At 51.7% G+C, this 16,015-nt stretch overlaps 2 protein-coding genes and 1 non-coding gene across 3 annotated transcripts; all 3 read right to left on the reverse strand.

The window, feature by feature from the left end:
- Nucleotides 1-507: 507 nt before the first annotated feature.
- Nucleotides 508-3,094, reverse strand: LOC136550275 (sugar transport protein MST6). Its single transcript, XM_066541784.1, has 2 exons — nt 2,774-3,094; nt 508-2,281 (listed from the first exon to the last, which is right to left on the reverse strand). The coding sequence occupies exons 1-2, from the start codon at nt 2,904-2,906 to the stop codon at nt 819-821; spliced, it is 1,596 nt and encodes a 531-aa protein (XP_066397881.1). The 5' UTR covers nt 2,907-3,094; the 3' UTR covers nt 508-818.
- Nucleotides 3,095-9,137: 6,043 nt separating this feature from the next.
- TRNAG-UCC (transfer RNA glycine (anticodon UCC)) lies at nt 9,138-9,209 on the reverse strand. The gene has a single exon. It is a non-coding gene; the product is annotated as a tRNA-Gly (tRNA).
- A 2,877-nt stretch (nt 9,210-12,086) lies between these two features.
- On the reverse strand, nt 12,087-14,536 carry LOC136552538 (vacuolar protein 8-like). Its single transcript, XM_066544101.1, has 2 exons — nt 12,439-14,536; nt 12,087-12,333 (listed from the first exon to the last, which is right to left on the reverse strand). The coding sequence occupies exons 1-2, from the start codon at nt 14,133-14,135 to the stop codon at nt 12,225-12,227; spliced, it is 1,806 nt and encodes a 601-aa protein (XP_066400198.1). The 5' UTR covers nt 14,136-14,536; the 3' UTR covers nt 12,087-12,224.
- Nucleotides 14,537-16,015: the final 1,479 nt, after the last annotated feature.

Here is a 16,015-nt window from a genome sequence, read left to right on the forward strand (position 1 = left end):
AGAAATCATGCCAAGGAGCCCCTAAACGTTGAGGTGGAAACTCATGACCCTGTGAAATGGCTAATCAAATGCTTGAACGAATCAGTCTTTTTCCTGAAGTCTCTGTAAACTGATGCTTATACATTTTGATTGTTGTGTGAAAAATCCCCTTTGTTTTTTTTGCATGTATTAAATTTGCGTTAAGTCAAATATTTATATCTTTGAACATCAATTTTAAAAAGATTAGTGGTTAACAACATAAGATTTATGTTTTTTTACGTTCGCTATGCGAAATATTGTCATAATATATTGTTCATATGCTGTGGAGCTAAATGGGATTTTAAAAATTAACGGACAAAGTTAAGAATATTTGAATTAGGATAGACCTAATGACACGTAAGAAACACAGGGATATAGTAAATAATAAGCGTTAAATTCTTCCCTTTTTATGCAAATGGCTTTAATTGCAGTGGATCTGAAAGTCAGTACCAGTGGTCAGCATTCATCCATGCACGGGAAATCCAGAGCTTCTGCAGTTGCAACTTGCAATTGATATTCATATTTGATTTGATCTGATCCAAATATAATTATACCGCACATTGAGTATCCCGCACACAGAGAGAAAAAAAAAGGGAAAAAAGAAGACAGGAGACGAAGACTAGTTGACTGCTCGTCATCATCCAGTCATCCTACCTAATGACACGATTATAATACAGTGATGAAGAATCCTTAAAGTTTCAAATTTCCCGCTAAACCCCAAGAATAATGGATTTATGTATGAGTAGATTATTGCCCGCCATCAGGCATCAGCAGCGAGGGACGCCCAGGCGCCGCCATGGCTACTGCATGCCGCCGAGCTTGCCGGCTCCGACCTTGCCGTTGCCGTTGGCAGAGGGCATCTCGAGGTCGGCGCCGACGTGCACGTCCTCGTCGCGGATGAAGCGGCCCCAGTACCAGTGCGCCTTCCACACGAGCACCATCTCCTCGATGGGCACGTTCTTGGTCTCTGGCAGGAAGAGCGCGACGAAGATGGTCATGACGACGACCCAGGCGCCGAAGAAGAAGAAGAGGATGAACTTGAAGCGGCAGAGCATGGGGAGGAACGCCTGCGCGATGATGAAGGTGCAGAGCATGTTGACGGAGACGTTGATGCTCTGACCCGCCGACCGGATCTCCAGCGGGAAGATCTCGCTGGGCACCAGCCACCCGAGGGGTCCCCAGGACCAGGCGAAGCCGGCCACGTACGCGCAGATGAAGAGCACCACGATGGCCGCGTACGCCTTGGGGATCTCGGCCACGCCGGAGAAGCCGAACTTGGCACCGATCAGGCTGCCAACGACGATCTGGCACGCGAGCATCTGGGTGCCGCCCTGCAGGAACAGCTTGCGGCGGCCGAGACGGTCCACGGTGACGATGGACACGAAGGTCGCGAAGACGTTGACGAGGCCCGTGATGACGGCAGACATGAGGGATGCGTCGTCGGCGAAGCCCAGCGTCTTGAAGAGCACGGGCGCGTAGAACATGATGACGTTGATGCCCGTGAGCTGCTGGAACATGGGGATGGCGATGGCCATGACGAGCTGCGGGCGGTACCGCGGCTGCAGGATGTTGCGCCAGGGGTGCGCCACCAGCTTGGACTCCTCGCTGGCGGCCACCAGGTCGTTGTACTCCTCCTCCACGTCCTCCGTGCCGCGCACCCGCTTGAGCATCCGCTTGGCGTCCTCGGTGTAGCCGCGGTCGATGAGGGAGTTGGGGGTGTCGGGCAGGAACAGCGCGCCCACGGCGATGATGGCCGCCGGCACGGCGGCCAGGGCCAGGCTGACTCGCCAGCCCCAGCCGCCCTTGATCTTGGCGGTGCCATAGTTGATGAGGTTGGCGCACAGGATGCCGATGGTGATCATGAGCTGGAACCCGATGTTGAGCATCCCGCGGAGGCGCGCCGGCGCCATCTCCGAGAGGTAGACGGGGACGGCCTGGTTGGCGAAGCCGACGCCGATGCCGAGGAGGACGCGGCCGAGGATGAGCATGACCACGTCCTTGGCGGCGCCGTTGAGCGCGGCGCCGACCAGGAACGTGACGCCGCCGCCGAACATGGACCACTTGCGGCCGGCCACGCGGGTGACGGTGGCGGCGCAGAAGGAGGCCACGAGCGCGGCGAGGTAGAGCGAGGAGGTGAACATGGTCAGCAGCTGGCTGTCGAACTTGCAGTACTGGTTGCTCTGGTTCCGCTCCGCCTCCTGCTCCTTGTGGTACACCGACGGGAAGAACTTCATCAGGAACGGGTTCATCGACGTCACGCCACCTGCTCGACCACAGCATTGCACAAACACGTCAGCAACCTATTTTCTTTGTTATGGAATGATCTTGGATAATCTTTTTTTTCTTTATCATTAACTTAAAGAACCACTAGTAGTGTCTAGGGGGAATAATCAAAACAAAAGAAAATGAAAGATGGCGAGGTGATGCATGGAAAGATTCTTCTTGGGTTTGCAAGAATCTGGTAAAAGGAAACAAAGAAAACGAGAGGAATATCGCAGTTTTGTATGTATGCGCAAAAGACGCTCGGACACCATGCGTCCAGTCTCCCGACCGGACGGTAGGTGAACTGCGCCCGAGAAAATACCCTGCCTGATTCGCAAAATCGCAAGAACAGAGCAGCGTGCGAGATCCAAACAAGAACTGTGATTTTTCTTCTTCTCTCTCAACCACAGCCATGGAAAAAAAACTGGAAATACCGCGACCAAGAAAATCGATCAGAGAGAGGCAGAGAGGGGCCGGGTGCTTGGCGCCGTACCGGAGATGCCGATGTCGTATCCGAAGATGAGCCCGCCGGTGGCGGCGACGATGCAGGCGAAGAGCACGAACATGGTGAGCTTGCCGGGGTAGTCCTTGCCCCCTCCGGAGCTCACCACCACGCCGCCGGCCATCGCGACCCAACCAACTCAAGCAGCAAGACGCAAGACTCTGCCTCGCAAGAAGCTGCTACCTGCAGGAAAGCCTAGGCTAAACTGCTAAAGCGAACCAAATCACAGAGACAAACGGATCGCAGAGATGGGCGGAGATCGAAGTGTTCACGAGCGCCTTGAGCGAATGGCCGAATGGGAGTGCCGAAACCTGGGAGGAGCGGGCGGGCATTTATAGGCGGGGGAGAGGGGGGGACTCCGTGTGAAAGGGCCACGAACTGGAGGGGTGGACGACCGCAACATGGCTGCTCTATAAACCGCATACGCTGATTTTTACGTCTAATTTATTTGAAGAAAAAAAAAGCTAAGCGTACAATGACAGCTGAACCGAGCGCAGCGTCCCCGTACTCCCGTTCCGCTGGTTGGCGCTCGTTTTTCCTCCCGTTCATTAATTGTGGCCCCTGTGGATATATCTTTATCCAGAGCTACAGCTGCTGCGACTGACCGACCCCGTTTTCCTTCCTGGAAAGACCCGGCGGCCATTAATGTGAACACGGCGTCGCGCTGCTTTCCGTCGATGGCGAGCCACCGAGCCGAACCGGGCATCGCCGGCTCACGGCCGTCCAACGTACACGCGCGAGTTGGGCTGGCGTTGTTATCCGCTTCACCTCCACGCCATTCAGAAGAAGAGTCGGCGACAGATCGATCACACGCCGTGCGTACCAGGATTAGCGGAGAATCTGGTTCTTGCTTGATCGTGTTTTAATTTAAGGTCCGTTTGGTTCCAAATAAGTCATCTACTTATAAGTTAAAAAGTGAAATAAGTAACTAATTTTATCAAGCATCACCAACTTATAAGTCATCCCTGCTTATAAGTTTTAAGTTGATTCACCCATACTTAAAACTTATAAGCCACATTTTTCTATGTGGGACCCACAATTTATAGACATAACTTATAAGTCACTGATTTTTAAGTCACCTAACTTGTGGAAACCTGGCATGGGTGGCACTACCAGCCCGATATGACAGGTGGCGCCGCTCAAAACGCGACCAAACCGAAATAGCCTGGCTGGCTGCCTGGCTGCATGGCAGGTTGCACAGAAGAAGAGTAGGTAGGACTATCGTCTTTTGTACTATGAACGAAGCTCTTGTTCCTCCAAATCTCTTTTGTATGTATGTACGTACGTACAGGCATACCACTGCTAGTACAGCTTGTTGGTCAAAGCAATATACGTACAAGTTGGCCACAGGGCTTCTTGTTTCTTCGTTCTGCTGCTGGTCCCGCCGGCCTGGCCCCATCCATCTAGCGCGATCATCGTCCCGTTCACCTGGCTTATGAGCCATATTGTTTTAGCCAATGAACAATATCTTTCTCTCATAACAAATCAGCGAACGGTACTTTCAGCCAAACAAATAGGGCACATACCTATACTGCTCATAGCTGGCAAGGACGGACGCCCGGTTCGTTTAGACTTGTTTTTGGCTTGTTTCTAGCCAACGAACAATATTTTTCTCTCACACCAAATCAATCAATAGTATTTTCAGCCATGACTTATGAGCCAAATACGACCAAACGAACCAGGTGGAGAAGGCATTGGATTTGTGGAGTCAACGATCCAGCGAGATACGTATGCGACGAGACAGACCTTGGCCCATGAAGGCACGGAGCCACAGTAGGTCCTAGGGGAGGAGGAGCCGAGGACGAGCCGAGGGAGATGGGAGGTCGAGTGCGTGCGTCACCGGGACGACGAGAGCGATCAGGTCCATGTCCATACAGTGCTGAGGCCAAGCCCAAGACGTGTGTGCCGCAGGCCGGCATGTGCCGCTGCTTCCCACCGTGCGCGGGCGAGTCAATGCCAGCCACGCCCGGGTCAACCACCGCTGCTAGGATGGCTCATCACTGTTGCCGGGATAAGACCCACCACACGCACACCACACCCCCGCTGTCCGCTGAGATTTGGTAGCTAGCCGCATGCAGGTCGCCAAGTCGGCTGGCAAAAAAACAAATGTGCGGATCCGTGTGGGGCCATTGACCTTTTTTGGTAAGTGGGCCCCATAGGCACCCTCGTTTGAAAAGTCTACTAGTAGGAGGCCCAAGAATGCTCAGACATGTGCGGAAGCGGAGCTGCAACTTGCATTATGGCACGCTGCACCAGCGGTGCATTTTTTTCTCCTCGCCATAGGACTACAGCACAGCATTTGAATACTCCTGCTTACCGTGCACCGATCGAAGTCCGAAACCAGCAGTCTGCTAATTAGGAACTGCTAACGTAGTACCCAGAAAGAAAGAAAAAACAGAGCCGCTGGCTAGCAAGTAGCGGATGAACAATGTGCCGGTATGTACGTAGGTGCAAGCCCGGCCATGTTCTAAAACCCGGAGCCTTTACGACGTGTAAAGCTCGTGGATTGGCGATTGCCGCGACATTTCTTCGTTCTAGGCGTGCAAACGAGGAGACTGTGCACGCATGCTCCGTCAAGTCAAGTGGCAAAGAGAGATTTGTCAAAAGCGTGCGTGCAACTGGCCAACTGCAGGTTTATTTTATTTTGAGACTTGGACTCCTGCCCTTGATTTTGTAGCTTTGTACCGTTCCAGTGTGTACGGCTGCTCTACGTATAGTGCGTATACGTACCCCCAGCCACAAGACCACACGCGCACGGGAGACGTTTGCAGTTTACTACTACTCCGTATATACATTTCTATCAGTCAATTACAGTGGCACTCAGTAGATTATTTTCTAGGTCAATGCCGGGGGATTCGATCGCGGTCGCCGGCAGGTTTCACAGCTACCTCAACAATTAAGACTGTCGGCTTCCACTTCCACAGTCGTCGCGTTCACCAAGACCCTTCTCGTAACTTAAAGCAAGGAATATTCACCATGGTTCACACGTTTCAGAGAGCATATTATGGCTGGGCGTGCGCATCTCTTTCACTGACGTCGCTACAGGCAAAGGCATACAGCAATACAGCATACTACGGAGTACTCTACAAGGCAGATTCCATTTTTCGGCCCCGTTCCTTGGTGGCTGAAACTGGCTGGTTGTTGTGAGAGAGAAACACTGTAGCGGCTGAAACTGGCTGGTTGTTGTGAGGAGGAGCAGCCGGCTGAAACTGGCTGGTGAGACCAGCGAACGCACCCTAGAAAGGTGATCATCATCACATCAAGGAGCGGCCCCGCCAGTAAGCATACCTACCTAGCGCGTGTGAGGTTCAGAGGTGAAAGGTGATCCAAGCCCCTGTTAACCGATGGAACCGACGAGGACATGTGCAAAACGGGCGTCCGCAATTCAAGTTTGGTCACGTTGTCATTATCCCTGCCACTGGTGGATTAATATTCGCTGCCAAGATTCCCAACAATATAGAGAATGTTGTTTCATGCGTTTCATCCCGGTCCTAATCAAAAGCATTTCATCGGCCAACGAGCACACCATTTAGAAACTGCTAATGCAAACCCTAACTCCGTTACCAAAGCAACTGAGATTACAGAAGCATCACACTCTCAGTGTAAATGGAGCACAAACTTGCGGGCTGTACTCGATCGGTGGTCGTGTCCTTACATTTGCAGAGGCTAATGCCGTCCGAGTCATGTGCAATCATGTGCAAGTTCTGGTCTACATTCTTCTGAGGGTGACATTCATGTGCAGCTGTAATAATACAGAAAGTGAAATCCAAGAATTTGAGCCACGCACGAATCGAAGGGCGGGCGCCTCTGCCTCTGCCTGCTCGGTGCTGTAGTGGCTCGTCAGCTATCACGGGCGGCACGTATCGCCACTTGCAGTGCTGCAACTCTCCCCTGTGATCTGGAATCGCAAGTTTGGTCACCTGCGGATCGTGGCACAAACATAGGAAGCAAGCGAGTTCCCAGTTGTTCGTTCCTTAATCTATGCCGCTGTGCGTAGCTCTTGTTTTTTTTTTTTTATGAAACAGGATGTGGTGGGGGGGCGCTCCTCAGTAATGAAACGCTTGTCCAAGTTCTGGACAAGAGGACACCTCGATTTCAAAAACTGAATGCTCGGATCAAAAGATTGATGAAACGAAAATGCAGTGGGCTCAGCCGGTCCAAAGCTGCCTTTTTCAGCTTGTTTTTTTCGGTCACAACAATATTTTTCTCTGACAACAAATCAGCCGAAACAATATTTCGGTTTATTTTTGCAGCATCGACGGCCCACCCATGGTGCTGGGCGTGATCGCGTTAAAGCGAGAAGGGCAAGCCTGGCCCGGTTGGAGGACGAAGGTCATTCGCACACAAATTTCGGCCTATTACAAGAAATCTTTTTCCTTTCTGGACTGCTGATGGTATGTTTCACGATATACTTTCTTTATTCATATAAGTGAGATATTACATGGCATGCTTTTTTTATTGTTGACGAAGTAGCAATAAATGGTGTAATTTAGGTTGTTTGTATAGTATCTATGGAAAATTTGATGATATATTCCAATTGTTTTCATAGTATTAATTAGATGTTCTCTTTTCTACACTAGACATGAATATTATGGAATGTCATTTTACCTTAACCGTGGACATGAATATCATTAATCTGAACTTAATTTTATTGTTCTAAATCTTGAATACTATCCTCTTGAACTTAGAATATCTTTCTTGCTATTTGCGAAGACATAATTAACATTTTATTCTGAAACCTAGAACATTATCCCTACATAATAAAAAGAAAATATTCTTTCCCGGCGAAAAGTTGTCCTTCAAAAGATTTTTATCTAAAAATACGTAAGTGGGGTCTTAATTTAAAGTATTTATTGTAAAAACACAATGATGTAATTGAAATTTAATACGAATACTTAGCTTGTAATTATAACTTTTTAAGATTTAAAACGTTAGCACATACACTACAGTAGCAATCTATATACTCTTATAAAGCTAAATCCCACTCGATGATTTTTCTCTTCATGGAAGGTGTCCACATCATTTCCAACTAAGTGACCCTAATAGATGTTCTATCTCTTCATGCAAGGTGTCCACATCATCCCCACTAAGTCCATCTCATCAAAACTCCACTAGATGATTTTTCTCTTCATGTAAGGTGTCCACATCATTCCCCAATAAATGTTCTATCTCTTCGTGTAAGGTGTCCATGTTATCCCTTATTAAACCCCACTCGATGATTTTTCTCTTCATGTAAGGTGTCCACATCATTCCCTACTAGATGTTCTATCTCTTTCATGAAAGGTGTCCACATCATCCCCACCAAGTCCATGTCATCCCTTATTAAACTCCACTAGATGATTTTCTCTTCATGCAAGGTGTTCACATCATTCCCCGCTAAGTGACCCCACTAGATGTTCTATCTCTTCATGTAAGGTGTCCACATCATCCCTACTAAGTCATGTCATGCCTTATTAATTACAAAAAATATCCACATCATCTCAATCATGTGCAATACTTTTAAATCTTTGATTTATTAGCAACAAGTCATCTACATACGCTATTTGTTTCGTCACCTATTCCTCTATAATCTATCAAATATGATTTTTTACCAGATCTTCTGATACATTAAAATAACATTCAGGTCATTCATATATGTACACAGTATACAGAATACCATATAAGTAATGCTATGTATATAACAGATTTATTTTTAAGAAAATTTTCACGGCAACGCGTGGGTGTGCTTCTATTTTTGTTTGATGTTGCGAGCCTGATTGGCTGGCTTCTAATTTTTGCCTAACCAAAATCATTGTAAGCCAAAATTTTTAGTCACCACTTGGTTCATTGCCAAAGAATTAGCACACCAATGCTTATGGCTAATGTTTTGGCAAGTTTCTAGAAACTTCTTAAATTGCATGAGAAAAAAAATGCTCTCTACCAATGTTATGACCACTCAACCAATTGGTATCCTATATTTTTGTCCTAACTTTGGCCAGCCTTGATTTTGGCTAACCTAAGTTTTAGCTTATCATAATTTTAGTTAGGCAAATATTGGACGTCAACCAATCATGCCATGCATGCATGATTCTCCTATGGAACTGCCTATTTTAATTAGCTCCATACAAACAAACAAAAGCAATCAAAGGAGTAGGTGGGTGATAAAAAATTTACTCGCCTTCATCCAGTTGTACAATAGCAGCCTGCAGCCCCTGGCGATAGCGGCACTGCTTCACTCTCATGTCGCGTGGTGGTCGTTTATCGATGATTCCCACGGGCCACGGGCCTGAAGCCCAAGGGAACATGCGCAGCAAAAGTCCAAAAGAAAGGAAAACGGGAGTCCAAAGACGAGATAACCACGGGCCAAAATAAAAAATGCGTCTGCCGGGAGTCGAACCCGGGTCTATTGCTTGGAAGGCAATTATCCTAACCGTTGGACTACAAACGCTTCGTTGTTTCAGGTTTTTAATTAATTATACATATACCATCAAATTATACACTTTTAACTTTCGTGCCTTTCGATTTTCCCCGTCTTTCCAGTTTAAATTCAGAACCAATAGAACACAGGATAGCTGGGCCCTGCAGCTGTCTGTATGCAAAACTTTTGGCTCCCTGTTGACAGGGCTCACTTGTTCTATAGGAGGTCCACTCAACTAAAAGGTACTCCACTACCATCAGATTAACATAATCTCCGGATGATGTAGTAGCCAACCTAACCCAACAAACCCCTGATCCCCTCACGGTCTTCCAGAAAACCGGAACATATTTTCGTCTGGTTCGCTTAGCTTATAAGCCGTATTTTTTCAGCCAACGAACAATATTTTTCTCTCACAACAAATCAGTCAACCGTACTTTCATTCATGGCTTATCAGCCAAGCGAACATGGCATTTAAGCATTGACATTCCAAGAAAACATACCTTTTGCTCAGCTTTGCTGCAGAACGGCGCCCCCCTTCTTCAGCTGCGTTGGACTTGGAGACACCTATTAATGGCCATGTAGCCCGTGGCCGGTTGGCACGGCCCGAAGCACGGTATTTTAGCCCCGCACGAGCTTGGCACGGTCCGGTGTTGTGCAGGCCCGGGCCAGCACGGCCCGATGCACAGGACCGTGCTTAGGCCACACCCCAGACACGTGGCCTGGCACGGCACGGCCCGCAAAATCATCTAGGCCCGATAAAGGCCCGCAAGTATATATATAGAGTACTTCTATGTTAACCCTAATTCCAATCTCCCACATCGAGCCGCCATACCGCACCCACGACTCTCGCGACGCGGACTCCACTCGTGATGCCCCGTCCCCTTCCCCTCGTGGCTCGTGAACTCCCCCTCCCTTCCCTTGCGTCACGCGCCGGCCCTCCCCTTCCCGAGGAGCGCCGTCGCCGTCGCCGTTGAGAGGCTCGTTGCTCCTCGTCTCCTCGAGCCATCGCGTCTTGCTGCTCTCCCACTCCTCATCTCCTTGCGCGAAGAGGAGCCCGGCAGCCACGTCCGCGTTTTCCCCGAGCCGACGCCATCGCTGTTCGTCTTCCTCCGTGGTGGCTCATGTCGTTGCCTCCTCTTCCTCCTTCCTCGCCCCACCGTTGCGCCGGAGCGCCGCACAGACGTGGCCTCCTCCCTCGATGCCGGCGAGGCCAAGCTCTGGAAGCGGCGACTGTGAGGACCTCGGGCCGGCCCGACACGCTGGATTGGCCGTGCTTCTCGGGCCGGCCTGGCCCGAAAAACGGCCCACGGTGCCGTGCCTGGGCCGAAGGCCAGGCCCTCGGCCCGGAGAGGCACGGCCACGGCCCAGGAGGCCCGATGTACTGTGCCAGCCTGACTCCCTACGGGCCGTGCCTGGCCCGGGCCTGTGCCGGCTATAGAGACACCTCACACATCACAGGAACCAATGCCACTTGGAGTGGCAGGGCAGCTGACGGTGCGACCAATCCTAAGGTTGGCCGGGCGGTGGTTGGACTTGAACATCAAGCAGAATGAGCTGCTTGTTGGACACCTGTTTTCATGGGCTCACTGCTCAGTGAATGGCTGCTGGAAAAGGCAGCTCGCCTGACTGACAGGCGACCGGGGAACAAACTACTGAACTTCCTTCCCCCATCGAAAAGAAACTGGTCCTGTCTGAAGCAATGGTGCCGTGTTTCCGGATGCACTGTCGCCCATCGTCTTGATTCTTGAAACTAGTAGGATTGACAGGTGCCAATAGCCGCCGTCCGGTAGGATGTTCTCCAACTGCCACCGCGGCTCATGTATGCTCTGAAGTCATGCTGCTGACTGGTTGATGGAACATCTTGTCTGAAACTCGAAGCAAACGGAACGGATGGTAGCAAGAGTTGACCTTACTGTTTAAAGCCGTGGATTATTTACATATTTACCATCATTATGATGTGAGTGGTATAAAAGGTACCATGTCAGTGACTCATGTGTCAGTGACACAGTGTAAGATGTCATCCCTAATAATGGTAAATATGTAAATGCCCCCTTCAGCCGTGAGGCGTGAGGAAGACAGAGAACAAGAAACGTAGCGATCGTGCTAGACTACACCATCGCCTTCTTCAGCCGTTTATTGGCCCTGAGGCTCTCGAGTCTCGACAGCGAGGTTTCCGCATCAGCAATGGAAGCACGCCGGGAAGGGACCGGTTCCTGGAACAGATTTACACGCCAGTTTTCCAGGTTCAGCCATTTTTCGCAACTGAACTCAAAAGTACAGTACTTGTGTATGTAACACATAAAGGAACGCTCTTCAGGGACCGTGGTTCTGAATCAAACATAAATATTACAGATTTTTACTAGTGAAATTCATTGCCCTGCTTTGACTGGAGAGTACAATCTTCAGAACGCCCGAAAAGCTGCAGCACGCGAGATGCACTCCACAGGTCTGCAGACACAGCAGCAACGGATCGAGTGCGTCAGAGAAGACGGACCACAGCTCTGGATGCAATAAGTATATCCACATGGATTGATGGAGGTTAAGAACACGGCGACTTACTGCGATCGCCAGCAGCCCATGATCGCAGCTCGTCGGCAGCCACGCAGTACCTGCACTGTACCGGCTGGTACTGCAAAGGATCATAACGCGACGGAGACCCCACTGCGAGCGAGAACGGGAAAACACATATAGGTTTGCCATTTTCCTCCCGAATGGTTTCCATCACTCATCACCAATGACCCACGCGGCCCTCCTTTTGTTGCAGAGATGCATATGCTCTGGCCTCTGGGGCAAGCAGGAGAGGATTTTCTGATGCTGACGCGGCCACTGCATGTTTGGATGGATTTGTTGCTGAAGAAGACTTGCACTTTTATTTGACAGAGACGAGTGATACTATACACATGGGGGTAGGGGACAAATCACTGAGTGATTCGTTCTTTCATTTCTTCACAGTAACAAAAGATGCAAGGAACATAGTATGTGTGTTAGCCAGAGATGCAGTACTAGTAAGTGGCAGCTACTGCATGCTTGTCTCCAAGGATTACATTACAGTCTCCAAATGCCATGGAAAATGCTCCTCAGCCTGCTCCCGCCAAGCCTCTTCACGATCCGTTTGGCGTCCGGGACATCGGTCTCCGCAAGCTTCTCGAGATTCCTGTCATGATAAGAACACAAGCATGTAAAAAAAACTGAGAATTGCAGCGAGAATTGATGAGCACACGATGATTGGCTATTGATAGGTGTGTTGTTTGTACAGTACCTGACGTGCTCCGAGGACATGATCTTCCTCCGGCCGGAGCTGCTGTCCGTGAGGTGCATCACCGTCGACAGCAGGAACCGCTTCGCCGGCGTGGGCTTCTCCTCGTCGGGGCCCAGCATCTGCAGCACCCGAGCCACGTCGCGGTCGTCCTGGACGAACCGCTTCCGGTTGCGGTGCACGGACACCAAGGCGCAGAGCGACTCGGCCGCCATCTCCCGCGCCTCGGGGGACTTGGACGCGCCGAGGAGGCTCACCAGCTCTGGCATGAACCCGGCGTCGCCCATCGCCTTCTTGATCTCCTCCGACACCTGGCACAGGCGGTGCGCCGCCTTCAGCGCGCAGTGCTGCAGCGTGGTGTCGACGTTGCGGAGGAGGGAGACGACGCGGTCGAGGAACCTTGCGGCGAGGAGACGGTCCGTGGAGGTGGGCGGCGAAAGGCAGATCGCGTCGATGGCACGGAGGGCCACCTCCCGCACCTTCGACGAGGAGGAGGAGGGCGTCTGGGTCTGGCAGGAGGGGTCGAGCGCGCGGACGAGGGACTCGACGGCGCCTTCCTGGACCACGGCCTCCCTGGCTGAGCTATCCCCAGAGCCGATGGCGGCGAGGAGCTCCATCGCCTGGATTCGCGCCGCGTCGTCCGTGGCCCTCTGCGAGAGAGACACGAGCACCGGTACAGCCCCAGCGTCGGCCACCATATACTTCCTGATCTCGTCGACGCCCGCGAGGCTCCGCAGCACCCGGCACGCCGCGCACACGAGCTCGCCGCCGCTCGCTCCGTGGTTCGTGCACAGGTCGAGCAGCGCCGTGACGCCGCCGTGCGCGGCGACGGCCCACGCGTTGTCCGAGTTCTCGGTGAGCCTGCAGAGCACCCGCGCCGCGCTCTCCTTGGCCGCCTCGCTGCCGGCGCCGGAGTCGAGGACACGGACCACGGGTGCGATGGCGCCGCCGACGACCAGGTCTCCCCTGTGCGCGTCGGACCCGGCGATCACCGAGACCGCCTCTAGGGCCTCCTCCTGGACGCGGGCGTCGGGGAACTCGAGCAGCGCGACGAGGACGCCGACGCCGTCCGCGACGTCGGACGCCACGACGCTGACGCACTTCTCGTCGTCGCGCAGCGCCTCGCTGAGCGCGGCCGCGGCCTCCCTCCGCATCTCGGCGCCGCCGACCCTGAGCCTGGCGAAGAGGTCGCGCACGTAGAACCGCACGTCGTCGCGGGTGGCCCCGGCGCCGGGGCGCGGCACCACCAGCGCCCGTGCCCGCGTCAGCGCGCCCGACGCGTACACCTCGTCCAACCGCGCCACGTGCGCGTCGAGGCCCGCGGCCAGGACGTCGAGGTCGCTGCGCAGCCGCAGCTTGCCGCCGCCGTAGTGACGCCCCTGGCTCCGCGGCACCAGCTCCCGCGCCTCCCGGGCGGCCGCCGCGACGTCCAGCAGGAGGTTCGAGAACGCCTCCCACCGGTCCTCGCCGTTCTCGTCGCCCTCGGGGACGGTGATGTCGGCGAGGCCGGCGTGGAGCCGGTTGAGCCGGTCCCTGATGAGCTGCCACTTGAGCGGGAACAGCGTCGCGGACAAGGAAGCAGAGACCAACGAACTGATGGCGTCCAGAGCCTCCGCCAGGCACCGCTGCTCATCCAGCTCCGCTTGCCGGCTCAACTCCGCCGGCGCGGCGGCCGATTCTTCCTCCCCTGCTTCTCCCATCCTCCCTGTCCGGAGCTCTCACAGCCTCAGCTGCATCGGTTACCTTACCTCTTCTCCGAACAAGGCTCACATGCACCGCGATTCTTGCCGCGCTCGCGTCGAGCCGGACGAGCAAGGAAGCGAGGAAGAGAAGAGAGGTGGAAGCAGCGGTGCGTGGAGTGTGATAACTGTAACTGCACGGTGGTGCTGAACAGGAAGGCGACCGACCGCTTTGGCGTCTTCAAGGTAGTTAATGGAGGTGGAGGCGGGTGGGTCCAGCAGAGGGCGGCGGACCCACCGGCCGGGGCGCAGGCGCAGCACGAGCGCGCGACTGTTGATGCATGCGCTGGGGTCTCGGGAGAAGGCGACGACGAGGCCCCCTTGTCCTGGGGATCGGCGAGCGCACGACGAGGGGAATGGAATAGCGGCACAACGACATAAGTGACCAGAGTATTCTCACCAGACAACCAAAGAAGCCTGCCTCAGCTCACAGCTCACTCTGGGCATAATTAATCGAAGATCGAAGACCGAACCGAAAAGACCGAGACCGAGACTGAAAAGACCGAGACCGAAAAGTTCGGTCATGAGTTCGGTCCTGGCTCCCAACTAACCAAAGTAACCGATAGAAGTTCGGTCATATGTGTCGGTTAACCGAAGTGACCGAACTGACCGTAGTTCTTGTTCTGTACTTCTGTTATGTCATTATGTGTGATTGTGATTTGTGAGAACTGAGAAAGTTGTGTGCTAGAACTTGTCATAATAATGTGTGGTTTGTTTTATATATTGTGTTGTTATTTTTTTGCCTTCAAATAGCAAGCATGCTGTTGAAAATTGCTATAGATTCTGCTATTGTTTGTGGCTGCTACTCAGGCCCGGTTAGTTCGGTCGTGACCGAGACCGAACCGAACTAACCGAGACCGAATTTCCTCGGTCTTCGTTTTTTGCAAAGACCGATCGGTCCCAGATTTCTGATGACCGAACTGACCGAATGACCGAGGAACCGAACCAATCAGTTCGGTCTGACCGAATGCCCAGGGTGACTCACAGCCTACAATACGAGTTAGGATCGCGTGACATACTAACAAGCCCAAAATGCTAGGCGCACATAAAGGAGAAACATGGAACGACCCTCTCCGGCTTTAGTGTCAAACTGTCAACTAGAGTATTTAGCAGTAAATAATCTTGTTGAGTCCGCAATTCTCCTCTTGTAAGAACATTTCTATCAATATATAAAAAATTAAGTCCCAAAATCCTAGTTTTGAAACATTTCTAAAAACTATAGATACCGGAAAAACACAACCCACTGACATTTCACTTTTATTGGTTTAAAAAAAACATAAACGTCCGTGTACCCCGTACATACCAAGCTACCGACTATGGATAAAACAACTCACCGTTGCGGCCAGCCATCCTAACACCATAGCTCACACATAGAACTTTCAAAATAGCATCTTCATTGCCTGCTCTACCTTCAAGTATTCTCAGATCTAAAAATAGTAGCCGGGGATTTAATTCAAGCGAACCTCCGAGGCGGCTGTGGCCTGGAGGCTGGCTATCTTGTCACCATAAACCACAAACGTAGTCTCCAAAATAGAATCTCCATTACCTGCTCTTTCTTCCATTATTCTTATATCTGAAAATACTAGTTGGATATGCAATTCCAGTGAACCTTCAGGCGGTGGTGGCGGCAGTCGTGACGATGATACATTTAGGAGTCCACGTATCTTATGCGTGGATGCCTATGATTTTCCAAGCATGGTTAGATTGAGAGTTATGACAAAGAATTGTTGGAGTGAGTTTTTTCCATCATGAAAAACAAGATTGGGAATGGCAAACGGTTGGAGGTGCTCTAATAGCTATTGTTATCGATGATAACTATACTTATTAACTTAATGGTCATA

This window comes from Miscanthus floridulus, chromosome 4, assembly GCF_019320115.1.
Source record: "Miscanthus floridulus cultivar M001 chromosome 4, ASM1932011v1, whole genome shotgun sequence".
NCBI lineage: Eukaryota > Viridiplantae > Streptophyta > Magnoliopsida > Poales > Poaceae > Miscanthus > Miscanthus floridulus.